Source organism: Ipomoea nil, unplaced genomic scaffold (assembly GCF_001879475.1).
Source record: "Ipomoea nil cultivar Tokyo-kokei standard unplaced genomic scaffold, Asagao_1.1 scaffold1074, whole genome shotgun sequence".
Classification (NCBI taxonomy): domain Eukaryota; kingdom Viridiplantae; phylum Streptophyta; class Magnoliopsida; order Solanales; family Convolvulaceae; genus Ipomoea; species Ipomoea nil.
Genome location: NW_017617502.1, coordinates 4,165,374 through 4,191,788, shown reverse-complemented (window position 1 = coordinate 4,191,788; position 26,415 = coordinate 4,165,374). Strand labels below are relative to the sequence as shown.

The following is a 26,415-nucleotide window of genomic DNA, read 5'->3' as shown; positions in this document are numbered from 1 at the left end:
CAGTACTCCGCCAATGGCTTTTGAGAACGTTGCCCGTTCTCTGCCACTATGCCAAACCGCCGAATGATTTTTGAGAACATCGCCCGTTCTCTTTCAGTATGCCACTCTGGCAATGGCTTTTGAGAACGTCGTCCGTTCTCTGCTAGTATGCCCATCCATCAAATATTTTTGAGAACGTCTCCCGTTCTCATCCAGTATGCCCATCCGCCGAATATTTCTAAGAACGTCTCCCGTTCTCATCTAGTATGCCCATCCATCAAATATTTCTGAGAACGTCTCCCGTTCTCATCCAGTATGCCCATCCGCCGAATATTTCTAAGAACGTCTCCCGTTCTCATCCAGTATGCCCATTCGCCAAATATTTCTGAGAACGTCTCCCGTTCTCATCCAGTATGCCCATCTGCCAAATATTTTTGAGAACGTCTCCCGTTCTCATCCAGTATGCCCATCCGCCCAATATTTCTGAGAACGTCTCCCGTTCTCAGATTATGATATCTCATACTCCATTTGACCACTTTCTGTCAACCATGCTTTATAACCTACTGTCTCCTAGACTCTGCCCTAGACTTTATACCGACTAGACTTCTCTCCTATAAACCCTAGACTCTACACTAAACCCTTCACCCGTAACTCCCCGTTATCTATTAGATTCCCCATCATCTGATATTCAGGTTCTTTACTCCGGCAGTTATATGCATTTGTTTCACTATAATCTGATTACTACTCCATGCATGACGACCACTATGGGGTGGGAAGTCCGTCGACTACCGAGTCGTGGGAAGACGAGTCGACCACTGAGTGGTGGAAAGACAAGTCGACCACTGAGAGGTTGGAAGGTCCGTCGACCATCGAGTGGTGGGCAAAGGAGTCGACCACTGGGAGGTGGGGAGGTCCGTCGACCACTGAGTGGTGGGAAGGCGAGTCGACCATTGAGTGGTAGGAAGGTCTGTCGACCACTGAGTGGTGGGATGACCAGTCAGGATGACTAGTCTGGATGACCAGTTGAGGTGACTAGTCTAGCCGCGTAGTTTTCCCAAACTAACTGCCAGAATTCAGAGGGCATTTGAGGCGGTTTGTTGGTGTTGCAGGTAGGTTGTCTCTATTCGTTTGATCGTTTTACTCTAGATGATTTTATGTATATTAGAGGTTATTGTCGTGTGACGCTCCCTATTGTCTTTCTGCGGTGCCTGTCCTAGAGAGTGGCAGGAATACCGCGGTGCGAGTGACCAACAATCTATCTTCCTTGTTGTGGCTTTTGAATGCATTTACTTCATGTAAAGGGTAGGCGTGGTAATCCTTTCAGATCGAACTGATGACTTCATTATGATACTATGATATGATAGTCTATTGTACATAGTAACTAACTATGCGAGATTATTTTCCCAACCATTTATAGTGTTTCTTGAACCGCCCTGATTTTTGAATGTGTATTCTTGGTTTGGATTCATAGGTCTTGCTTTCCTAGCGGGTTATGGGCTTGTGTTTCCAATTTCGATCTTCTTGTTCCTCGTAGTCGTCGTCTTGCCAATTGGGACTTTCTGGTGAGGGTTCTATTTTTTGTTCAGTAGGGATAATGTCCCCTGCTAGTTGCATGGGTAGTAGTGACCATTGGTTGGGGCGAGTGACCGGTCTCCCTATATGGATGGGATCCTCAGCTGGTTGCGTGGGTCACCGTGACCACTGGTTGGGGCGAGTGGCCTGTCTTTCTCTATGGACGGGATCCTCGGCTGGTTCCGTCAGTTGTCGTGACCACTGGTTGGGGCGAGTGGCCTGTCTTCCTCTATGGATGAGATTTCCGATTTCCTTTTGTAGAGTGGTGCATTCTTCGGTGGTGTGACCTGCCTTCCGGTGGTAGCGACAATATTTAGGTCCTCTAGTGGTCGGTTTCATATACAGTGACCAGTTGATTGGTTGTGAGAGAGGTGGTAGTGGTCGGCTCGTGGCTGATGTATGGCGAGGTAATTTTGCATTGTACGCTGGTCGGGACCCTAATTCGGGGACCGCTCTGTAACAGTGGTTGATGGGTTCCTTGTGGACACTTGATTTATTTTTCTTTTCAGACGGTCGATCACCCAAATGTGTTCTTATATCTTTGCAAGGCCGTTCTTCTTTCCTCTTCCTTTTCTGTCGCAAGGCTTCCTCTGCATCTGCGTATTTATGGGCCCACTGGATGGCTTGGGCATAGGTCTCGGGGTTTTTCCTTCGCAGGCTAGTGGGTAGATCCCCAGACCTTAATGCTTCCATGAACAATGTTAGCGCTGTTCGATCGTCCAAGCCCTCTGCTATCTGTATTTGTTCTTGCCATCGCTTTAGAAAGTTTTTCAATGTCTCTAACTCTTCTTGTTGTACTGAAGTTAAGGCTATAGAGTATTTCTTGTCTCTTATGTTTCCAGCGAAGTGCGTTAAAAACTGCTTTGCCAGGGTCCTGAAACAATTGATAGATTGGGGTGGTAGTGACGTGAACCATTGTTGCGCTGCCCCACTTAGTGTTAAGAAGAAGGTGTGGCAGCACATAGGATATCCAGCCCCTATTATTCTCATCCTTGTTCGAAAGTTGTTCAAGTGGTCATCGGGGTCGCTTGTTCCGTCAAATGCGGGCATCGCCTGGCATTCAAAGTCTTTTGATATGCGATATTCTTGGATTTCTATGGAGAATGGGTTGGTTGACATCGGAGATTGAGTGGTTGGCCGGTCCTTTCTACCCTCGGCTTCTATCTGGACGTCGGGGGTCTCACCCCAACTTTCTACCAGGCCATCCGGAGAACTTTCTCTATTGCGCTCCACCGCTTGCAATTCTCGCGCGCGGGAGCATGCCATCTGAGCAGCCCTCACACGTCGTTGGGGGTTGAGTCTTGTTTTCCGTCGCGGTAGTTTAATCGTGAGGTTTTTTTGTCCTAGTTGTCCGGTGGGGGATTGTTGGCTTGAAAGTCCTGCGCAGTCAAGGATTAAGACCGTGCGGTGATGTTCTTTGGGTGACTCATGCATTCTCTCAAGTGGTATGTCCTTGTTGTTTGCTTTGTCCGAATGATATTGATGAGGGGGGTCCAGTGGGGACTCGCCTCTCAGTATGCAGTCACGCTGCAAGACTCCCAGGAGGTGCTCAGCGGCCTTCACTACAATGGGTGGAAGTTCAACCGGTTGGCTTTGTGAGACGCCAGCGACCGGTGAGGGTGTGCTCGGATGAATTGTCCTCTCTTCTCGAGGATTTTCCAGGTTGATACCTTCCCTTGGGGGCACTGACCGACCGGACACCATGCGAATGGTAGGCCTATTGAGGGTTTCTCGCAGATCCCGAACGGACTAGCCAGTGCGGGTGTTACGACGAGTGCTCCCCATGATTAGGGTTTCGATAGTGTGTTTTAGGTTTGAGGGACGAACGTAAACTTTTCATATCGATCCCCACAGACGGCGCCAATGTTGGTTTTATGACTTCTGGGCAATCAACGACAGGCCAACACTACCATTAGAGTAACAAGAATATAGGAGAAATATATGGCGAAAATATAGGAATGTTGTATTGATGAGTATTGCTCGTGAATTGCTGAGAGTTCTCCCTTTCTCCTCTATGTGAGTGGTCTATTTATACATATTTTAGGCCTAGAGCCCTACAAGGAATAAAAATTCTAGAATGCCTCATATTGGGAGTCTTAGTTACATAATGAGACCTAGTTCTATTATACTATAAATAATGAGTCCAATTCTAATTATATTAGTAGTAACAGATCCAATCTTTGACAAACTATTGGGTTGCTCTGTGTCATGTGTCTTTCTTGGGCTTCCTTGATCCAGTTGCTTTCTTGGGCCGGTCCGAGTGGCCCTGGCCTAGTATTACTATCCATCAGTACTCATGATGATGGGCGGGCCTGGGAACCAGTACCCGCCATATGCAAGGTTTTTGAAAGATCAACCATCGTAACATCACCACTTCCCTGTCTCAACACACCACCGTCCCCCTCCCGCCGGCGTTTTGCCACTGCCACAACCGTGCTCTCAATCTCACGGCGCAGTTCTGGTATCTCACGGGATGCCACCTGCCCTCCATCGCCAACCTCAATCCCCTTCCCTTCGGCCGGCACCAACCACTCTTCCCCGACTACTCTCAGTCCCCTCCTCGATCATGCCCGTAAATCCGCTGAAAACGGGTACTGTTCAACCAGAATAGTAGCATTCCGTGCATGAATGCAAAATTTATATAGATGTCCCAACAGCCCGCAATAAAAGCATAAATTATGTAAACGCACATATTTGAACGAGACCCAGCATGTAGATTTATCACATTTAACAAAATTCATACGCCTCTTGATAGGTTTGTCAACAGGAATAGCCACACGAATACGATAGAAAGCCTTCCACGGCACATTCACAAAACGGTCATCTCCCTTAACAAACGTGCCAAGGTAATTACCAATATGCTCAAGGATCTTGTCTGAAGTATGTCCGATAGGCAAACCATGTACTTGTACCCACATATCAACCGTATCCAACACCACATCAAACGGCAGCATGCCATCAATGACCTGCCTACAAACTAGGGTTGCATTCTCATACGCCCAGGGCCCATCATCCGAGACACGCTCCATATCCGTTTTATGGAAGAAAACAAACAGGAATAAACGTGGTTGGATTTCTGTTACCTGGACACCCTGTACCGGTTGTCATACCGAAGCCAGAACCTCCCGCGTGAATTCCAACTTGACTAGCTTCCGTGTTAAGAAACACGCCCGACCAAGGACCATGTCTGCCTTGCGTTCGCCGGCGTCTCCTCACCGTCGTCATGCACCGGCTCAAAGCGTGCTGCCTCCTCCTCCTCCAACGCCAAGTCGGCCAATCTCCTCGTCATCCCCTCCATCGTACTTTCATCAACCGGCAACGCCATGCATGCTATGGATAAAGTACCCTGCGTCCTTACCTCTCAGTTTTTCTGCTGCAAAGATCCGGCCGAGAACCGCCGTAGGGAAGCAAGAAAGGTGTAAAGAAAACCTAGGAGAAACCCTAGTAGTGGAGAGAAAACCCTAGATTTCTAGAGAGAGAATTTGATCAATTCTGTGAATAAGTGAAATATTAATATATTGATTCATTTTTCCTAATATTTCATTTCCTTTTGAATATATTCATTTCCTTTTTTCTTCATAAAAAGAATTAGTATTAAATTTTACATCCCATTAGCTTGATTTCCGTGTCAATTAGTAACAGAATAATAATAACAGATTTATATGTGTAATAGTAATTTCCTTTGTCGTTCATAAAAAGAATTAATATTCATTTCCACATAATCTATAATCTATACTATATATAATAACAAAATCCTGAAATTTTAACTTCCCGCCCAATTCTTAAAAAATCTCTCTTCCTAATAAAATATATTGATTTCTACTTTCCCATTCGTACAATAATTCTGCGTTAAAATTCTATTCTAAAATTATAAAATAGTGTAATACAATTCCCTTTGCACATCTATACTATATATAAAAATAAAATTCTGAAATTTTAACTTACCGCCCAATTCCTAAAAAATCTCTCTTCCCAATAAAATATATTGATTTCTACTTTCCCATTCGTACAATAATTCTGGGTTAAAGTTGTGAAGTGTCAAAAGTTCGGCAAGGCATAACTTTTGACTCTGATGTTGTCTGTTTTGGATAAATGTTTTTTTGAAATCGCGCATTTTTTCGGGATATATCCACCGCAAACTGCCGTAGGCGGTTTGACACACCAATTTCTAAAAAAAAATGCTTTATTAAATAGTTTCTAAGAAAAAACTATGAGAACCTTATGTTTTATTAATGAATTTTTAAATTTTTAATTAAAAAATTGTCCTGTGCATTATTTAATAATCTCTTTTTTATAATTGGTCAAATTATTTAATTATGGTAACTTAGGGAATAATTAATGATGGTAATAGAAATTCTAGAAGAATATAGAATTGAAAAATATTTAATTATTGTTATATTATTATTGTGACTCACGGAATACAATACAAGAATATTTAATTATGATTATATTATTATTGTGTGCCTCACGACCATTATATTCTAACAAAACCTTAAAAGAAACTAATAATAATAATAATAATAATAATAATAATAATAATAATAATAATAATAATAATAATAATAATAATAATAATAATAATAATATAATAATAATAATAATAATAATAATAATAATAATAATAATAATAATATAATAATCATATAAGTGGTAAAAATAATATCTAAAAGTAATTAAGTGTTAATAATAATAGTAAGAATATTAACGTAAGAATTATAACATAGAATAAATCGTAATAATTAATAACTATAGTCTAGGATTAAATTTAGAATTGTTAGGAAAGATAAGCGACTTCTGGTGAAATTAACTATTAAATAATTATATATCGATTTAAATATTCTTAATATATTACAACAATTCCATTCCGTGCATCGCACAGGTGAAAATACTAGTTAAAAAATAATACAATTATAAAAATATAATTACTGATTATATTTCCAATGAAATATTAATATATTAATTTCCTTTTTCCTTCATAAATAATTAATATAATTATAATAATATAATTGCCGATTATACTTTCAGTGAAATATGAATATATTTATTTCCTTTTTCATTCATAGAAAGAGTTAATATTCATTTCTATTTCTTTTTCCTTCATAATTTTCTACTAATATTTTATTTGGTGGCTACTAATTTTTTTATGGAGAAAGCTGTGTTATATTTCTAATGAATTTTTAATATTAATTTCCTTTTTCATTTGACCTAATTCACATGCGTATTAGTAATAGAATATTAATAATAGATTGCCGCGTGTAAAATTCATTTCCTTTTTCGTTCATATAAGGAATTACTATTCATTTCTATATAATTAAAAATTAATATAATTATGAAAATATAATTGCCGATTATCTTTCCAGAGAAATATTAATATATTCATTTCCGTTTTCCTTCAGAAAAAATATAATTGTCAATTATATTTCACTTTATGAATATATTCATTTCCTTTTTCCTACATAAAAAGAATTAATATTCATTTCCGTTCATATTTCTACATAAAAAGAATTAATATTCATTTCTAGTCATAAAAACAACCTGGTACGTTTGTAATATTTATTTTCATTCATAAAAACAATTTGATACGTGTTTAATAATCATTTCCTTTTTCCTTTGGCCTAATTTTCGATTTGTTAGCAAAGGAATTTAACTTTGCAAGCTTTTAATTTTTAATTTTTTTGCTTAAGTTGTCAAAGTTTGCTATTTGCGAATACTTTTTCTATTTTCTTAGATTCAAATCATTTCTATGTTAAACAACTATTTGGACTTAACAACATTGTCCTTGAAAATTTATCAATTAGCGAAACTCAAATTTAACTTGATTAATTATTGTGTACACCACTGCTTTCCAAAGCTTTGAATTAGTTATTCTGTAGATAAATAAATTCTTCACGTTTCAATTTTGTATCTAAGGCATCATCATGTATATAAGTACTTATAATTTATGATTCCTAGAGGCATAAAGAGTGTAGTGTTACTTAATCTTTTTATTTAAAGGAGACCTCTATCAGCTTGCAACTCCATAATACTTACATCCTCTATTTACTAAGGTATAATTTGTTATTGAATTACGTATTGCAGGTGGATGAAAAGGGAGGTCACCAACACTATAATACTAAATTCCATATTTGGAGATTGCCATGTAAGTTTATACCTAGTTAAATTATCTCTGATATATTGTTTTGATAATAGTTTGCCACTTAGTACTTAAATTATCTTTGATACTTCTAGGATTTTTAGATAACATTGTTTGTTCATCATATTATGAGTGTCTGTGTACTTTTCTGTGTATGTTTTCTATTACTGTTACTACTTAATATAATCAATAAGTTAGTGGCAACCACATTGAAATGTCAGTTGCATTTATACTTAGACAAGAAATTCAATATTAAAACTCTAAAACTAAATAGTGAGTGGTATAACATAACTAACATTAAACTCAATACCTTTCCCTAAAAGTCTAAAACAATAGTACTTTGAGTAACACCATATGAGGAGCATAGTTTCAAAAATGGTTAGTGATTAGCATAGAATACCATATTTCATTATAAATATTTACAGTGTAGTGAAGCATTCTCAGTTAGTCAGTATGACATTTTTTTAACATTTACTGTCTGCAATGTATATTAGAAAGAGTAACTTATTACTGTGCATCTTCTATGACAAAATCAATAAGCCTACATGTTTGACTAGCAATGATTTTATCTTGGGGTGAATATATCTCAACAATACAACCAATCACATCTATAAATGCAAAAGGAGTTAATTCCAGCAATGGTCCTCCAACTATTGCAATTTTCCAAAACTGGTCCCTGACTTTTAATTTGGACGAAAAAGACACTTGACTTTCGAAGTTGTTCCAGCAATAGTCCTTCCATTATCCATCTGTCCCTTCACCATTAGTTTAGGGGCCAAAATAGTCTTTTCATCTGCTTGCTCTCTTCTCCCTCATTTTCGATTTGACGCAGAGAAGCAATAGGAAGAACTAAACACAATTGAAGTCCTCCCAGGATCTGGGAAGAAGAAATTGAGAGTATTGGAGTGCTGATGGCGATTCCGATGAACCCGTACTTGGAACAGGAACTCGACAAGCGGTTCAAACTCTTCCACTTCTGGAACTTCCCGCAGAAGAAGGAATTCCTGAGGGAGAACGCCAACGCGATCCACGCTGTCGCCGGAAACGCCTCCGTCGGGGCTGACGCAGAGCTGATTAACGCGCTCCCCAAGCTGGAGATAGTCTCCAGTTTCAGCGTCAGCTTGGATAAGATCGACTTGGCCAAGTGCAGGGAGAAGGGAATTCGGGTTACCAATACCCCCGACGTGTTGACGGAGGACATCGCCGACTTGGCAATCGGGTTGATGCTGGTTGTGCTCTGAAGGATTTGCGAGTGTGATCGAGTTGTGAGGACAGGGTTGTGGAAGACGGGTGACTTCAAGTTGACTACCAAGGTTCAATCGCTTCTTTTTATGTCATTTTCTATAGACAAAGTACAAAGATCGAATTTTTAGCTACAGAGAACAAAACTGTGCTGGTTAAAATAGTTTAATTTTGGTCCTCTCTGCTTTGTTTACCCCTATATGCCTTCTAAGTGCTTGGTGAAATATTCTGAAATAATCTACATTCAGGACTAGAATTTTACGAAAGAATGTTAGAAGTTTGTTTAAAAGTATAGAGCTTGTATTCATTTAAGGATGGACACTTTGATACTCATTCTAACCTTATTTGTTGCCATCATACTTTGCAGTTTAGTGGCAAAACTGTTGGAATTATAGGGCTTCGAAGAATTAGTTTAGCAGTTGCCAAGAGAGCAGAGGCTTTTGATTGTTCAATCTGCTACCATGCCAGATCAGAGAAACAATGGAGTTCTTCCTATTGCTTCTCTACGTCACATATACGGACGAAAATGAGGGAGAAGAGAGCAAATTTGAAAATACTATTTTGGCCCCTAAACTAACGGTTAAGAGACGGATGGATAACGGAATGACTATTGCTGGAACAAATTTGAAAGTCAAGTGCCTTTTTCGTCTAAATTAAAAGTCGAGGACTAATTTTGGAAAATCGCAATAGTCGGAGGACCGCTGCTGGAATTAACTCAATGCAAAAGTATGGAGTATGTAAAATATAGAGAAAAGATATAGGCACTGTATTTTAGAGAACAACATTAGCACTGTATTGTAGATACAGCGCTATACACTGTATTATTGGAGCCATATTTACAGTTTATTGAAGCATAGTCAATAAATTAATGGCAAAATACAGTATGTAAAGTATATCACTGTATTGGAGATAGCAGTATCGTTATAAAAAATAGAATATGTAAATGAAAAAATCAAGCAAGAAATCTTACCAATAAGCTCTTTCTCATTTAGTGGTTGGTTACCTTTCAAACTAGTGAAGGGCCTTAGGCGATACATATGCCATAGAAACTTCTCTGAATTTAACTCTTTCAATATTGAAGTTTGTAATGACAAAGAAATTTTTCAAACCATAAAATAGGAGGATTTTATTTTATATATATATATATATATATATATATATATATATATATATATATATATATATATATAGATTTATAACACTAATTACAAATATAGATATTAATTAATTGATACTTTTCCTAATATATCTTACCTAAAAGGCTTTCTCTGTTTTTTATAATACTAATCCATATGTTAATCCGTTCAATAAGGTGATCTATATAGGTAATTACCATATACTATTTACCATATAAATAACTCGTGGTAATTACTAACCGTATTTAACATCTAAATTTATTATAGTAATTAAACATAGAGAGTCCCTTCTTACGACGATTTTATATTTTTTTTACATCAAATAATATAAATTACTCGTACACTTCCTTTGACTACTTTTAAATAAAATCTTAAAAATTATGGCAATTAAGAAATTAATACTTTCTGTAATATAAATTTTATCTAATCAGTTACAGGGCGTTTGGTTGGAGAGGGGGAATTATGTGGAAAAGGAATTGCAATTCCATGGGAGATGAATTACTGGGAATAAAGTGGAATTTAAATTCCAATGTTTGGTATACATGGGAATTGAAAGGGAATAAGTAGTATAAAGTCAAAAATGTCCATTGTTGTTGTTAGGCATTAATTTTAAGTTAAAAAAGGAAGGAGTAATTTTGACTCATCACTATCTTTTTTTCTTTCTAAAATTCCAGGAATTAAAATACCTGGGGGGGGGGGGGGGGGGGGGGACATGGGATTTTAATTCCATGAAAATGGGGGAATTACAATTCCATGGAATTGTAATTCCTTTCAACCAAACAAGGAAATTTTGTGGCCTTTGGAATTAGGTGGAAATTAAGTGGGAAGGGAATTTAAATTCCCTTCAACCAAACGCCCTGTTAAGGAAATTGATAATACACATATTACGTCCATAACTAAAGGAGATTTAAAAAAATTATGATAATTATTCCAATTCACATGTAATTATGCTAATTCACAGATTATTACATCCATACAATTATGTAAATTATTTCAATTCACATATTATTACACATATAAAATTATGCTAATGGTTACTTTTGAATAAAATCTTAATTATTATGGGAATTAATAAATTAATTCACAAATTATACTTTTATTAATCTATTTTTATACTTGCCGTAATATCGATTTTATCTAATCAATTAAGGAAATTAATGGTACACATATTACTGACATAATTAAAGGAAATTAAACATACACATATTACGAACATAATTAAAGGAAATTAAACATACACATATTACGTCCATAATTAAACGGACGTCATAATTAGCATAATATTAATTAAGAATAACATATACTCATTAATTACCATATAGTAATCATAATAAAACGACCTCAATTTTATTAGAATTAATGATAAAAAAATTTCCCATATAGGAAATTAAACATACACATATCACGGTGGGTAATTAAAGAAAAATAAACAGAGAGAGAGATGCTACATGTACTCCCATTTTGTTTCCCACCGCCTCCATTGAGGTTCAAACTCACAACCTCTCATATGAGAGTACCACTTGGTGCCATTAGACTACAAAGTCTTGGCTAGGAGTAAATTAGTATAATTATGGATTATATAATAAAATAATTTTTAAGGTATTATTTTAAAAAACTATTAATGAAAATATTTTAATAATAAATAATATCAATAAAATAATTGAATATTACAATCTCCCCCTTTAAAAGATGTTTTGTCCCAAAACTCAAACCACGACTTAAACCATAACAATGCCAACCAAAATCATAGGTCAAAACACACCGAAGATAACAATGGATGACACCACATAGATGACACCAAGCCAACATAACCACACTTAATACTAAATCACAGAAAGCAACGCATAGACAGACAACAATTCTTATACAAAGAACAATGGTGTCAAACTTTCCCCCCTAAAGAAAAGGTTACGCCCTCGTAACTAAACATGTACCTGATTGAAACAGCTCAAGATATCGATTCCTCATATCATCTTCCATTTCCCAAGTAGCCTCCTCAATTTGATGATTAGACCACATTACCTTGACCAACTTGATAGCTTTCCTCCTTGTCTCACGTGTCTTTGTATCCAAGATCTTTAGTGGTCTTTCCTCTAAGTCAAAGATTCATCCATCTCTGCCATGTCTGGACAAATAATATGTGATGGATCATGCACATACTTCTTGAATTGTGACACATGGAACACATTATGAACTTTGTCCAATTCAGTTGGCAATACCAACCTATAAGCCACTTTTCCAACCTTCTCCAAAATCTCATATGGACCAATAAACCTCGGGTTTAACTTTCCCTTCTTACCAAACATCATCACTCTTTTAGTAGGTGAAACTCTTAGCAATACCTTCTCTCCTTCTTGAAATTCAACTTGTTGTCTATTCTTGTCAACATATTATTTTTGTCGATCTTACGCAGCCTTCATCTTTCCTTTAATAAGTCTCACCTTCTCTATGGTATCTTGTAAATACTGAGGCTCTAATACCAATGCACCACTCATATCTCCTCAACACAGTGGGCTCCTATACACTTTTGACCATATAAAGCTTGATAAGGTGTCATTTGTATACTAATCCATTCTAAACGATTAGTGCTTTTATATTTTTGTTTTGATTTTTTTTTTGTTCATGTTGGTGCTTTGGATGTCATTATATTAGGATCAATTGCCTTAATTTTTTATTTTTTGTATTTTTAAAACATTTATCCTCATTATAGGGTCATACATAACCAAACATCAATATTGGTAATCATTCCAATTTCACCCTACTACCAAACATGAAAAATACTTTCACCAAAACTCATTACCATTACCAAGTATTTGATTCCGTTTCCGTAGTGCGAACCAAACACACCCTTAGTCTTTTCCTTGTTCACCATCAATTTAGTATTTTCCTTCTTCATCAACTTTAGGTGATTCGGGATTTTGGCTCTTAGGTAAGATTCATGTTCACTAAAATACATTTTTTCCGAATTAATTTCCGTAAGATTTATGTTCACCAAAATTCTTACCCAAATAAAATCTTTTTTCCTAAGTGTTTATGTGCAAAATCTTTTTAAAATCCCTCAAATATATATTTAGTAATTGTGAATAATTGGCTTATGTGATTCATGAATTTGTAGTATTTGTAATATTTAAAGTGGGAAATTATTTGTACCTTGTTTCTTATATGTAATTTTGGGCGTATAAGTAATTAAGGCATATCTTCGTACATACTGTGCGTATTCTTGAATCTATATAATTTGAATGTTTATATCTATATGTATATTCAAACCTATGAATGTCAGGTAGTGTATGTGTTATTAGAACTCTATGTATTTGAGTTTGATTATGATTCTCTATCCCAGTTTCTCTGGGACAATCCTTCTTATATATACTTGTAATCTGTACATTGTATTATTTCATTTAATACACAACTCTATTAGCTCTCATATGGTATCAGCTAAGCTAGAGTTTTCTTTCCAATGGCTGACGGATCTATTAATTCCTCTTAACGGATCGTCTCTAATGCTCCTATCTCTTCTGCTACGTCGGTGGTTAATTCTTTATCCACCGGCTCACCACTTCATCAACATTAAGTTGACCTACAAGAACTACCTATTTTGGAGAGCCCATGTTGTTCATTTTCTTGATGGTCACGATCTTCTTGGATTTGTTGATGGAACGAATCCATGTCCTCCAGCCACCCTAAACGGTGACGGCGGTGATACGACAACCGTGCAGCTCAATCCGGCGCATCGTGCGTGGGTCCGGCAGGACCAAGCCTTATTGTTTATGTTGATGTCGTCCTTCTCCGATGAGGTCATGCCTCTCGCCATCGGCCACCGCACCAGCCGGGTTGTTTGGACTGCTGTGGTTGGTGCACTCGCGTCGTCTTCCCGCTCCCGGGGTCTCAATCTACTCGGACAATTGCAGACACTTGATCAAGGAGACATGTTCGCTGCTGACTACATCGGCAAGGCTAGGGTTTTGGTGGAGGAGCTCGCTCTCGCCGGCCGACCTATGACACTCGAAGAACAAAACTTTTACGTTCTTCGGGGGTTACGGCCAGAGTTCAGGGGTCTCATATTGTCTCTCAACGTACGCGGCCAGCCTATTACTCTCCAAGAGCTTGCAGATCTCTTGGGCACGGAGGAATTTATGACGCGCGGTGGTCCCGGAGGTGGCTCGCCGGCCGCTTTCACGGCGCAAAAGGGCAGCCAGAAGAGCCGCAGTTCTGGGCACGGTAATGGTGGCCGTGGTTCCAGCTAGAACAGTGGTCAAAACAGCGGCCAAACTGGCTAGCCGCATGGTGGTGGCGGCGACCGCGGGTGTGGTGGCAGTCTATGTGGTGTAGGACGCAACGGCAACTGGCAACCTAAGTGTCAACTTTGTCATGTGTTAGGTCATACTGCTTCCACATGCCATTTTTGGTGTGCCAAGGATCCTCAAGCAAATGTCATATATCAAGAAACTCCTTCGGATCCTCAAGGGTCCCAGACCTGGCTTCCAGATACAGGTGCCACTAATCATGCCACTCCGGGCATCGCTGCTCTCTCTTTCTTGGAGGACTACAATGGTAATGACACATTACGTGTCGGTGATGATATGTGATTACCTATTAGTCGTATTGGTCATGCTACCTTTAATTCCCCCTCTAAATATTTTGAATTGTCTAATATCCTTCATGTTCCTAGTTTGTCTACATCTTTGTTGTCTGTTCAAAATTTTTGCATCAGATAATAAGGTGTTCTTTGAGTTTCATCCATTTTTTTTTTGTTGTGAAGGATATCAACACCAAGGAAATTCTTCTACAGGGTAATAGTTCTGGGGGGCTTTACAAGCTTCCCATTTCGAGTTCGTCACCAACTGCGTTTCTTTTGGCTAGAGCCTTAGCATCTGTGTGGCATGATCATCTTGGTCATCCTCATCAACGAGTTCTCAGTCAAATTCTTTCGTCTTGTTCAGTTAGTGGGTCTAGCAGTAATATTCGTTGTTCTTCCGGTCTATGTAATGCATGTCAGTTAGGGAAATCTGCACGATTTCCCTTACCACGTGTTGAGTCCTCTAGTTTGTGTGTCCTTGATTTAATTTACACAAACATTTGGGGACCTGCTCCCATTCTTTCTACTAACGGATATCGTTATTTCGTTATCTTTGTTGATGACTACCCTCGTTACACTTGGTACTTTCCTATGTCACAAAAGTCTGATCTCTATGCTATCTTTGATAAGTTTCGGGCTATGGTTGAACGTCCATTAAATCGCAAATTTAAATCCATTCAGTCTGATCTAGGATTTGAATATAAAAAGTTACGCACCACCTTGGCTCAGTTAGGCATTCTTCAGAGACAATCATGTGCGTATACTCATGAACAGAATGGCCGTGTCGAAAGAAAGCATAGACACATTGTTGAAACTGGTCTAGCTCTCTTAAGTCGTGCCTTCATTTCTTATAAGTTTTGGGATTATGATTTTGAGACTGCGGTTTATTTAATTAATAAAGTGCTGATAAGTGTCAAAGACACACACTTTTAAGGTCCTTTTAGAGTGAATTCTAGGCTTAAAGTAATCCTTTGGGTAGCAATTATGTGCCAATTAGCTATGTTTTACATTATTTTGGAAATTATCACCGCACTTTATGTTTTACAAGTTTTCAGGTAAGTTTTGGGCTTAAACGAGGCGAAATGGCACAACCGGAATCAAAGAGAAATAAAGAGTCAAGCCGGGACTGAGCAACGAGGCCACAACGTGCGTTGCAGTGTACGTTGTGGAGAAGTGAAACATGGTTGATTTCCAGTAAGTTCAACGCACCGGACAACGTGCGTTGTGACGGACGTTGGGCAGAATAAGTTCCCGAGCAACGCACGTTACTTGGGTGTTGGAGGCTGCGTTGGAATAGCTGCGGAAGGAATTGAAAGGGAAGGCTATTTAAAGTGTTTTAGATCATATTTGTAGGGAGGGAACCAATTTTAGAGAGAGAAATAAATAGCTTAGCATTTAGATTGAGAGAGAAAACACTTTGTAGAAGGATTTCTAGAGAGATTGCTGAAGGAAGAGCTTGGCAAACTCCATTTCAAGGATCTTGCAAGACTTAAATTCCAATTCCTAGTCTACTTTGGTATAATTTCTACTCTTTGCTATTTTCTATTTGCTTTTGCTATATTTAGATCTATGAATGCTTTGATGTTTGATATGCCTATGATGGGCTAGCTTAGTTAGGGTTTGGATTGTGTAAGTGTGTGTTGATGATGCTTTCATGACTTATTTCTTGAATTAGGGATTGATTGATGGCTTTTACTTCTATGTCTTGTTGTTGAGGATTGACTTGTTTGAATCCTAGGAACTTGATCACCTCCCATGGTGTTTGAGGGATTGACCTATGCTAGGTCAATCCAAACTCCTATCCTTAGCATTTCTTGGCTCAAGGAACCCTACGGGGCTTGGTTAGGAAAGAGTTGAAGGCAAGGTGTTTGCGGAAAGGTTTAGGTGAATCCTAAACAAAGTCCTAGTAATCTATGTTATGAACGGACAAAAGCCACTCTCTAGACTTAGTAATGGCTCCCTCTCGCCCTATGTCAAATGATCCCTTTAGCATCTTCATCCACACTAAGCAATCCAACCATACTTGTTTTATATTGTTTGATCACTTACTAGTTTTAATCTTGTTAAACCACTACAACGTTAATTCAATTGTGTGCATGTGACATGCTTGCAAACTTGGGCAATGTTGTTACTTTCCAACATTAGCAACTTAGGGCTAACTCCGAGCGGCCATCCCTTAAGAACGATAAAATTCGGGGTTCATCCCCACACAAGTTTGATGCTATCTCCCGTTTGAAAAAGCGTAAGAGAAAAGAAGCTTATCAAGTGTCATCCATTGTGACAAATAAATCCAGTCATCATCTTCTATTGCATAAATCCCCTCCATCCTATTATTTTCTTCGTGTCTTGGGTTGTCTGTGCTATCCTTATTTGCATCCCTACAATCGTCATAAGATGTCTTACAGGTCCTCTCCATGTGTCTTCCTAGGTTATCCTGAGTCATTTAGGGGGTATAGGTGCATAGACTTTCAGACTAACAAGGTATATATATGCAGGCATGTTAAGTTTGATGAGAATGTTTTTTCTTTTGGCAAGACAGTTTTGCAGGCACCACCAGTTCAAACGACTCGACCATGGGCTAAGTCTGTACTTGTTCCAACTTCATCATCCATCTCGACTCAACCGGTCTCGCCTGAACCGGTCCCAGCCAACAGCGAATCTAGCAAGCCAGAACCGGCCCTCGACGGACACCGAACCTACTGCCGCTCAGCGACGCCGTGGCCGGCCGAGAGGTCGGTCGTCGTGCCCCACGGTTCGGACTCACTCCATGGCCACTCGTAGTCACGCTGATGGTCCTCTCTTAGCTCTATCAGCCCATGTTTGCCCCACTGAACCTACTTGTTATACATAGGCTATTAAACATGATGAATGGCGCAAGACTATGGGTGATGAATTTAATGCGCTCCTTTAGAATGAAACCAGGTATCTTGTCCCATCTCAGTATAATATGAATATTATTGGGTGTAAATAAGTTTTTCGCACCAAAACGAAAGCTAAAGAGAGAGAGATTTATAGTGGTTCGGAGGTAATGTAATCCTCCTACTCCACTCTTCTCCTTTCACTCCAAGGAGAAATTCACCTTTAGTGCCTTGAACACTAAGCCAGCACTAAACACAACTTAGAGTGCCTTTGCACCAAGCTTGCACTCCTAGGATTTTCACAAACTCCTTTGTTACTCAGCCTTCTACCTACACCAAGTAGGGAAACTACTTTTTACAAAAACAATAATTTTCTCTCTTTTTCCAACGTGGAGGCTCCTACAAATATTATCAAGGAAGGATTTTCTAGCTCTTTTTCGTGTATAGCACTTGTACTGACTTATATAGCTTGCTTTCTCACACTTGTGTTCTTCTCTTCAAGACTTATATAACTTTATTTGTAGAGATGAAATAACTTTATTTGTAGAGATGAAATCGTGACCTCCACTTCTGATCAAAGCATGACCTCTCTTAGGAGAAGCGTAACCCCCTTCATAAAAAGTATGTTTTGCGTGACCTCTCTTAAGAGAAGCGTAACCCCCTTCTTAAAAAATATGTTTTTAAGAGGATTTGAACCTTACACCATAAATAACAATTTCCATGCAAAGTTCTTTAACCAACTAAGCCAATTAGACCTTTGTTAACTCTCTTGTTCCAATTTCTATTTCTCCTTTAGAACTTAGAAGCAATCCTTAGCCTCCAAAGGTGTGACCTCTTCTTTCTTCAAAAATAGTGTGACCTCTTCTTTCTTCAAGAATAGTGTGACCTCTTCTTTAATTAAAATAGTGTGACCCCTTCCTTCTCTTCAAATTGCCGTGACTTAAGAAAAATGTAGTCTCCATCATTTTGATCCCTTAAATTGCTATATCTTCTTCCAAGAAAATATATAACCTTTAATACATAAATTCTTTTCGAATTAATTTGAGACAATAGCTCAAATTAATTTTCTTTGCATAATTTCATATAGCATCAATCTTCTTTTCTTCAAAAATAATTTTCCTGAACTTGTTGAATATGGCTCAAAATAAAATAAATAAATAAATAGGAGACTAATTTTTATCCTAAAAATACATTTGGCTCATCAAAATCTAATTACAATTTATTCCTAAACACTCTTTTATCATGCATATATTGGCTAAAAGGTTTGTTGGATGAATGCCGTGAAAAAAGTAGAGAGTAAAAGAAATATAATGAAATTACACCCCCCCCCCCCCCCCCCAAAAAAAAAAAAAAAAATATAATGAAAAGGAGTGAATGATGAGGTGAAGCAATTATCCAGGAACAGAACCGTTGAGTCAGTCCAATAATATCCAGAAAATCTCATCAGTGGTTTGGCTTCTTCCCTAGCTCCCTGCAATCCATTCTTTACACGTCTGTATAGTACTGTCGTCACTGCAAATTGCAAAACCACCCAACCGTTTTAGGGTTTCTGAGCGCGCATATATTTATATATATCTATCGATCACCCACCCTACAATAGGAAAGCTCATCTCATTTCTCTTTTTTCTCGATCTCTTGCTCAGAATGGCGGTGAAGGTGACTAAGGCGCAGAAAAAGATAGCTTATGACGCCAAGATCTGCAAGCTGCTAGATACCTACTCTCAAATACTGGTGGTGAGCGCCGACAATGTAGGGTCCCGGCAGTTCCAGGACATCCGCAGGGGGCTCCGTGGTGATTCCATCATCCTCATGGGTAAGAACACCATGATGAAACGCTCCATCCGCATGCATGCTGAGAAGACCGACAACTCTGCTATTCTCGCCCTCATTCCTTGTCTCGTCGTCAGTTCTCTCTCTCTTCGCACAACCTTTTTCCTCATTTTCTTCTCTTTTTCTATATATATATATGCTACTTGAAATTCTGAAATTTCCGACCACCTGAAAGTGATCTTAAATCAAGTCGAAAGTCTTGTTCCGATCACTTTTGATATCAGGAAAAACCTTGGTTGCTATTTCCGACCACTTTTTGCTTTCAACGTGGTCGGAAATTTCAGAATTTCCAGTAGTGATATATAGTGTGTGTGTGTGAGCTTTAATTTGCGTTTCGTGGATTATTATTGTATATTTTTCATGTAAAATAACAGAATAATGTGGGATTGATCTTCACTAAAGGAGATCTGAAAGAAGTGAGCGATGAAGTTTCCAAGTACAAGGTATATTCAATTCGATAGTGTATTTTTGGGTTTATCTATGTAAATTAAATTAAATTTAATTTCAAAGGTAGGTATATATGTTGTTGTGTATATAATCGGTTGATCTGACATGCATGCATGCATACAGGTTGGAGCACCGGCAAGGGTTGGCCTCGTTGCTCCAGTTGATGTGATTGTTCCACCGGGAAGCACTGGACTTGACCCTTCTCAGACCAGTTTCTTTCAGGTCGATCTTCAATCATTTCTTTCTTTAATTAATTTCCGATCCGATCCTTTAATTTGCTTGCATATATGCATGCTTCAATTCATTCTTCAGGTGTTGAACATCCCTACAAAGATCAACAAAGGGACAGTGGAAATCATTACCCCAGTGGAAATTATCAAGAAGGGTGAAAAGGTGGGGTCGTCTGAGTCTGCTCTTCTCGCAAAGCTGGGCATCAAGCCATTCTCATACGGATTGATTGTGGAGCATGTGTATGATGATGGGTCTGTGTTCGATCCCAGGATTCTTGAGCTCACAGAAGATGATCTTGCCGAGAAATTTGCGGCCGGCTTGACCAATGTCATCTCCCTCTCCATGGCTCTTGGGTACCCAACTCTTGCCGCCGTGCCCCACATCTTCATCAATGGATACAAGAATCTTCTCTCTTTTGCGATAGCAACAGATTACTCCTTCCCACTGGCTGATAAGATAAAAGAATATTTAGAGGATCCAACCAAATTTGCTTCTGCTGCCCCGGTGGAAGATGCTGGTGCTGATGCCGCCGCTGAATCAGCTCCTCCGGCCAAGGAGGAGGAGAAGAAACAAGAATCTGAGGAATCTGACGATGACTTTGTTGGTGGATTGTTTGGTGATTGATTGAGTAGTAGTTAATTTAAGTCACTCCCTTTGATGTTAGCTTTGGTGTATGCCATGCTAGTTATTAGATTTTCATATACATTAACCTAAATTTGGTTTAGTTTCTCATCAACAAGTTCATCAACTAGCAACAATTATTGATCAGTTTCCCTTTTGTTTAGTGAAATACACTACACACTCTCATCTTCTTGCAAGATTTATATATTACTATACAATTATTGATCAGCTTCCCTTTTGTTTAGTTCTTTTGTTTTTTGCTTGTTTTAGTTTCATAATTAAGTCTAGTACCGATTCAGTCACCACCCCTTCAAAAAAGTTGCGGTAGCCCTAAAGATCTAAAGCTTAAGGATTCCGCCAGATCAGGATAAAGAAGTGATTTGATCGGGAAAGTTGCGGTACGAGGGTGCCCAAGTTACGGACTTATGCGGAATGAGGGCGCCCAAGTTGCGGAAGTTGCCCAACTTGGGTCTTCAACGAGGAATTCCTAGTAAGCGCGAGTCATCAGCTCGCGTTGACTACGTCCCTGCCCTTTGTACACACCGCCCGTCGCTCCTATCGATTGAATGATCGACGTGGGCGGTTCGCTGCTCGCGACGTCGCGAGAAGTACACTGAACCTTATCATTTAGAGGAAGGAGAGGAAGGAGAAGTCGTAACAAGGTTTCCGTAAGTGAACCTGCGGAAGGATCTGTGTTTTTCTCTCATTTGTGTGATGGGTTTGTTTTTTCACTCGTTTCTTTTGGCGAGTTCTTTTCTTCATATAAGTTGGTCATGGCGTATATGAACTTTCTTCATATAAGTTGGTCATGGCGTATATGAACTTCATACAAAAATGACAATGTGAAAGAGCATCTGGATGAATATATTGTCAATGAACGATAGATGGAAAATATATACTCGGTGGTGTGTGAAACATATAAGTTGGTCAATGTTTGATATTAAAGAAAAGTTAAATTCATCTAACGAATTTAACTTCAAATTTGTAAAACAGGATTCAAGTTCTTTGTAGTATTGCTAGAGAAGTTGTTTTAAAGAATGGTAAACCATTCAATCAATCTTATTTGTAATCACTTCAGCTTATGATTAAATGAATAAACTTCTTTATTTTCAAAAAAAAAATTGGCTTCTTTTGTATAGACCATACATAATGGTTGGTTGGTATACAAGGCTGTGCTCCTCAAATTTATCTATTAATCATAAGCAAACAATACACAAGTAGCATTTGACTTTTTGTATAGGACATCCTCTATATAAATTACTCTTCCTTTAATTTGTTAGCAACTAATTCCTCTCCTCTCAATGCACAGCAGCATTGAAGCAAATACTAGATTGCCATTCAGCAGCCAAACAGTTGTGATTCAATTCTTATTGAAGACAGTTCAGAAAACGGTTGTGAGTCAATTCTTATTGAAGACAGTTCCGAAAGAAGCGAATCCCCTGTTCCAAAAAAAGTGTAAAATATACAGCCTTATGAGTTATGACATGTAAGTAAAAGCAAAAATGAGGTTGGATTGCACCTACCTGCAAGGCAAAAGTAATGTCTGCTTCATCTACCTTTAATGTTACTCTCCTTAATTTAACTTCTCGAGATTGTCCCATCTTTAGAAGACCCTGCACCAAAATTGTCCACAAGTTTTTTCTTCAATTTCTTTGCTCTTTTCTCTAAAAGGCAATCTGAGGAAATTATCATTATACAAGGGTTTAGTCCTTACCTGGTCAGCAAGCACTCTGCACATACTTGACAGTTCCATAACACCAACAGCTGGGACTAAAGTTGATCTACAGACATCTATGTAATATTTGCTCAACTACACCAATATAACACACTTGCATCAATATCATATTTTACAAATAAAAAATAATGCTTAAAGTTAATATAATAAATAATAAAAGCATTATTTTACCTCGCCTATTGTGGCATCTTTTTTCCCCCCTCGAAACAGTTTTACAGCAGAGCAAAGAATGATCTGTTTCAAAAGATCAATTAAGTAATGCATAGCTAATGGTGTGTTTGGAAGCAAGTAAAGCACCAGCATACAGTGGAGCATGCTTGACAAAAATGTGATGAAAACAAATATACCTGTTGATGTTGTGGAAGAGATTGTATGGTGTCCACTGCTGGAGATTTATATGCGTTTGATAAGGCCCTAGCAACGTGATCAACCCTAACCTATAAAAATTCTCCACCATTGTAAGAGCAAGTTACAGACTGGGTAAGAGTAATAGCAGCAAATCAGAATCCTAATTACAATAATGCACCTCAATTTACTTACAATATTGTTATCTGGCATCCGCAATATATTGGAAGGGGCACCAGAAACCCCGGTCTCAAGGGAAGTCAAATTTAGGCTGTTGATAGAGTCTCTAATCTCAGTTTCCAACACCTCAATTGCACTCCTAAAACAACAGTCAAAGAAAAATACAATATTTAAGTTTCAATGGCTAGTAATAAACCATCCACCTCCATATCTGGGAGTAAACTCCTTTTAGGGGGAGGAATTTCTTGTTTTCACTTGATTAATGAAGTTGCTGGAATGTTGTCACCTACCTGCAAATTGACAGTGCTTTCCTCATATCTCCAGATGCAGATGCAATTTTCTGTGATTTAAGAAGCACAATGAGTAAATGCACCGTGTCAAAATAATAAAACAAATGTGCAGCATACATTAAATTTCATATTGAGCTCAACATTTTGGAAAGCAATAATCAGAACTAGGAAATATGAGAGTGGACTATAAATTCAAATGTGGTAAGAAAATGGATGCTAGTGAGCCTACCCTAGCACAAAGCTCCAGTGCTTGAGGCTGGAAGACAATGTATGGAAGTGTCTGTAGAAGAAAGCAAAAGGGAGTATAAATAATTAGGCAAATATTATCAAGATAGCTATCAGACATTATTCTCAAAGAAAATTCAACAATGGCAAAACAATGAATATGGTAAGATGTTACTAGTTATAGTAGGTTCCCTCGAAGCCCTGCCTAATTAACTGAGCACAGAAGAATAGGATATGACCTCTGATTATAACTTAAGTTTAAGATTCAGCATGAACTATGTCATGAATAAATTTCATTCAGTTTCACTTGGAATAGACCCCAAAAGCATATGTTTCCATCTGAGATTACTTGTCTTGATTTAGTATTTATCACAAAGGTATCCAGTAAAAGGTATATGCTGAAAAGGAAATTAGAAAACTAAAGCTTAAACTAACACTCATTTTGTAGGTAAAGAAAAGACATAATTACCGCTAATCTTTGCCGAAGAATCATGATGATTTGGTCCTTGGAGTATGCACGAAATGTTATGACCATTGGCTTGCCTAGTAAAAGAAAGCAGGACATGTTAAATTGTCTAATATAGTATGCAGCATATGTGTTGTATCATTGGGGATGAACTGCAAAATGAAAAGCGGTAAACCCAGCATAAAGGTAACTTAGAAAAATACTCACAGTTCAAGGATTGCAGTTTTGGAAGGAATCTATCAGCTAGGTCAATTGCATTAGCAATTCCTGTTAAGGAAGAAGCCAAAATATGAGCAATCTTGAGCAAAAACAACTTATTACCATCAGCATCAAACATGAAACATGCACATAACTAGAGAAAGAAACATTCTTATTTCTAGTACCTAATACAATACATCTGGAGGAAGGAAATGTTGTTAGCATGAATAGATCATGAAGCACAGCTCGGTCTTGGGTTATCAAATAATCCAACTCATCAGCAATTATTAACCTGTTTAACAATTAAACATCACTATTAGTTATTGAAGAATAGTATCAAACTTCCAGCAGATTTGGAAATATGAAAGGGATTGCAACTTGCGGAGTTACAAAAATTGTTCAAGTACATGACTTTTGAGTTCAGAATGTGCCTTACATCATGCTTGTACCGGCTTGCTGCTTAAGAGAGAATAGGTTCTGAAGAAGCTGCAATGGTGTTGTAGAGCCACTGAGTTTTTTCTTAGGTTGAATCTTTTCAAGTATCTGTAAAAGATATCAGAATGTAAGCACAAACAACCTTGTACCATAATGCATTTGAATTACTGACAATTGACAAACCTTGTTGAAAATTTCAGAAGTCTTTGTCAGAGAAGTGCAGTTGATGGATAATATATCTGGTTGTTGAAAGTTCACCTGAATACACAGAAAATAGTTTTTAGAGAACTAGTTTAGGAAGTTGGCTGAATACTATTACTACACATTCATAGTTATATCAAGTTTACCAGTATGTAAGTATAGACAGATCAAAGACAACATGCTTCCAATACTGTTTAAAATCAAGAAAATGTAATTTTCTTTAAAAAGAATAAGCAAGGTCTCTAACTTGCATACAATCTTACAAAGCTAACAAATGTGATTCACTCAGCAGAATATCTACTAATCAACTGATTTATAAACAATGCACATATCATATTTATATGGGAAAAAAACTGCAGCTCTCAAACATTGTGCTATATGTGTTCAGAATGCAATGCTCCTCATATTTCAGACTATCTATTATCATCCAAGTGATGATGATGATGATAAGAGCATTACCTTCTTAGCCCAATCAACCAATGCTTCTTTGACCTTTTCAATTGAGAGTGACTTTCCAGTCCCTGGACACCCAGAAACATACAAACTTCCAGCCTTCCCCTGCTCAACACATTGCTTGCAAAATTCCAGAACACGGTTTTGCTCAGCATCTCGACACATTATGGTTGATGGAGCAGTAGATACATGCAATGCCTCCTTCACATAATTTAATTGCTCGGGATCTATTTTTACAGAAGATAAAAATTAGTAAATCAAGCATCACTAGAGAGCTACAGTGATATTATATCTTCCAGAACACATAACTAAACAAAATTCAAACTAAAATTAAAATATATATATATATATATATATATACGGTGTATAATCAAAATCAGATAAACCACACATCATATATCCAATTAAATAAACTAAGTTAATACTAAATAAATTAAACTTGCCTCTAGGATTCCAGAGAGGTTTCTCAATAAAACTCTCCATTAACCTCCTTTTGACCGGAGATTTACTCATTTTTACTGCTTTATCACCAGTGTTTTCCCCAATTCCCTATAATCAAGAGTAAGCGCATCAATTAGAGCTGTGTACATACTTACAGATCTAGAACAGTAGACATATCAATCAAATCTACGCAATGAGCATTACCTTTGCGGGACTGCTCGGGCTGTCAATGAGGCATCGCCGAGGCGACTTCAATTTCGCCGGAGACCTTTCCACCGGCAGAGGAGTTGAAGAAACCAGACCATTCGTTATAGCAGAATCGGACCCGAATCTGCGTTTCTGAGGAGTAGAGACTTGCATCTCCACCGGATCTGCTGCTTTGTTCCCGCCGGCAAGTCTAGGCGAGCGGCGTGTGGCTAAAACCGTCATCTTGAAGCACGTCGTAGAATTGAATAGCCGTGAATGATCTTCAGTGAATGATCTTCAGTAAATGACGTTTATTGAGCAGATTAATACGGGTTGTGTCTGTATCCATTATATGCATATGGCATCCAAAGATTCTGCGCGCGAAAGAGGCAGGCATAGCTGGTGTATTTGGCGCCACTTTTTTGGGTGTAATTTTGAAGCCTCGTTTGCCTCTTGCCAGTTGCGCGCCGCGATTGGGCAAATTATATCGCTCCACCTTTAAAACATCTCATGTTATATTAAATGTCAATTAATGTGAATTAATGGTATCATATTTTATAATATTCATAATATTTGTTGTATATGTCCTTATATTTAAATTTTATTGTAATGTTTGGTTTAAAAAATTAAAATAA

General features: G+C 37.9%; 4 protein-coding genes and 1 pseudogene across 7 annotated transcripts; 3 read left to right on the top strand and 2 right to left on the bottom strand.

The window, feature by feature from the left end:
- Window positions 1-1,668: 1,668 nt before the first annotated feature.
- Window positions 1,669-2,817, bottom strand: LOC109182659. The gene has a single exon (XM_019332809.1). The coding sequence runs from the start codon at window positions 2,815-2,817 to the stop codon at window positions 1,669-1,671; it is 1,149 nt and encodes a 382-aa protein (XP_019188354.1).
- Window positions 2,818-4,734: 1,917 nt separating this feature from the next.
- Window positions 4,735-9,503, top strand: LOC109182658 (annotated as a pseudogene).
- Window positions 9,504-13,835: 4,332 nt separating this feature from the next.
- On the top strand, window positions 13,836-14,648 carry LOC109182657. The gene is made up of 2 exons (XM_019332808.1): window positions 13,836-14,280; window positions 14,440-14,648. Exons 1-2 carry the CDS (start codon window positions 13,836-13,838, stop codon window positions 14,646-14,648), a joined length of 654 nt encoding a protein of 217 aa, XP_019188353.1.
- A 4,413-nt stretch (window positions 14,649-19,061) lies between these two features.
- LOC109182554 (60S acidic ribosomal protein P0-like) lies at window positions 19,062-20,832 on the top strand. The gene is made up of 4 exons (XM_019332702.1): window positions 19,062-19,398; window positions 19,701-19,769; window positions 19,897-19,995; window positions 20,086-20,832. The coding sequence occupies exons 1-4, from the start codon at window positions 19,141-19,143 to the stop codon at window positions 20,626-20,628; spliced, it is 969 nt and encodes a 322-aa protein (XP_019188247.1). The 5' UTR covers window positions 19,062-19,140; the 3' UTR covers window positions 20,629-20,832.
- Window positions 20,833-21,736: 904 nt separating this feature from the next.
- On the bottom strand, window positions 21,737-26,232 carry LOC109182553 (cell division control protein 6 homolog B). Of its 4 annotated transcripts, none has more exons than XM_019332700.1 (17): window positions 25,799-26,232; window positions 25,597-25,702; window positions 25,160-25,380; window positions 24,683-24,757; window positions 24,501-24,607; window positions 24,250-24,356; window positions 24,074-24,133; window positions 23,870-23,943; window positions 23,405-23,455; window positions 23,176-23,225; window positions 22,901-23,024; window positions 22,708-22,797; window positions 22,532-22,594; window positions 22,340-22,435; window positions 22,149-22,238; window positions 22,025-22,064; window positions 21,737-21,972 (listed from the first exon to the last, which is right to left on the bottom strand). In XM_019332700.1, the coding sequence occupies exons 1-16, from the start codon at window positions 26,021-26,023 to the stop codon at window positions 22,032-22,034; spliced, it is 1,572 nt and encodes a 523-aa protein (XP_019188245.1). In that variant the 5' UTR covers window positions 26,024-26,232; the 3' UTR covers window positions 21,737-21,972; window positions 22,025-22,031. The 4 variants fall into 4 exon arrangements, with proteins under 4 accessions (XP_019188245.1, XP_019188244.1, XP_019188246.1 ...); XM_019332699.1 differs by having other exon boundaries at window positions 21,737-21,971; window positions 22,029-22,064; XM_019332701.1 differs by having other exon boundaries at window positions 21,737-22,008; window positions 22,048-22,064.
- Window positions 26,233-26,415: the final 183 nt, after the last annotated feature.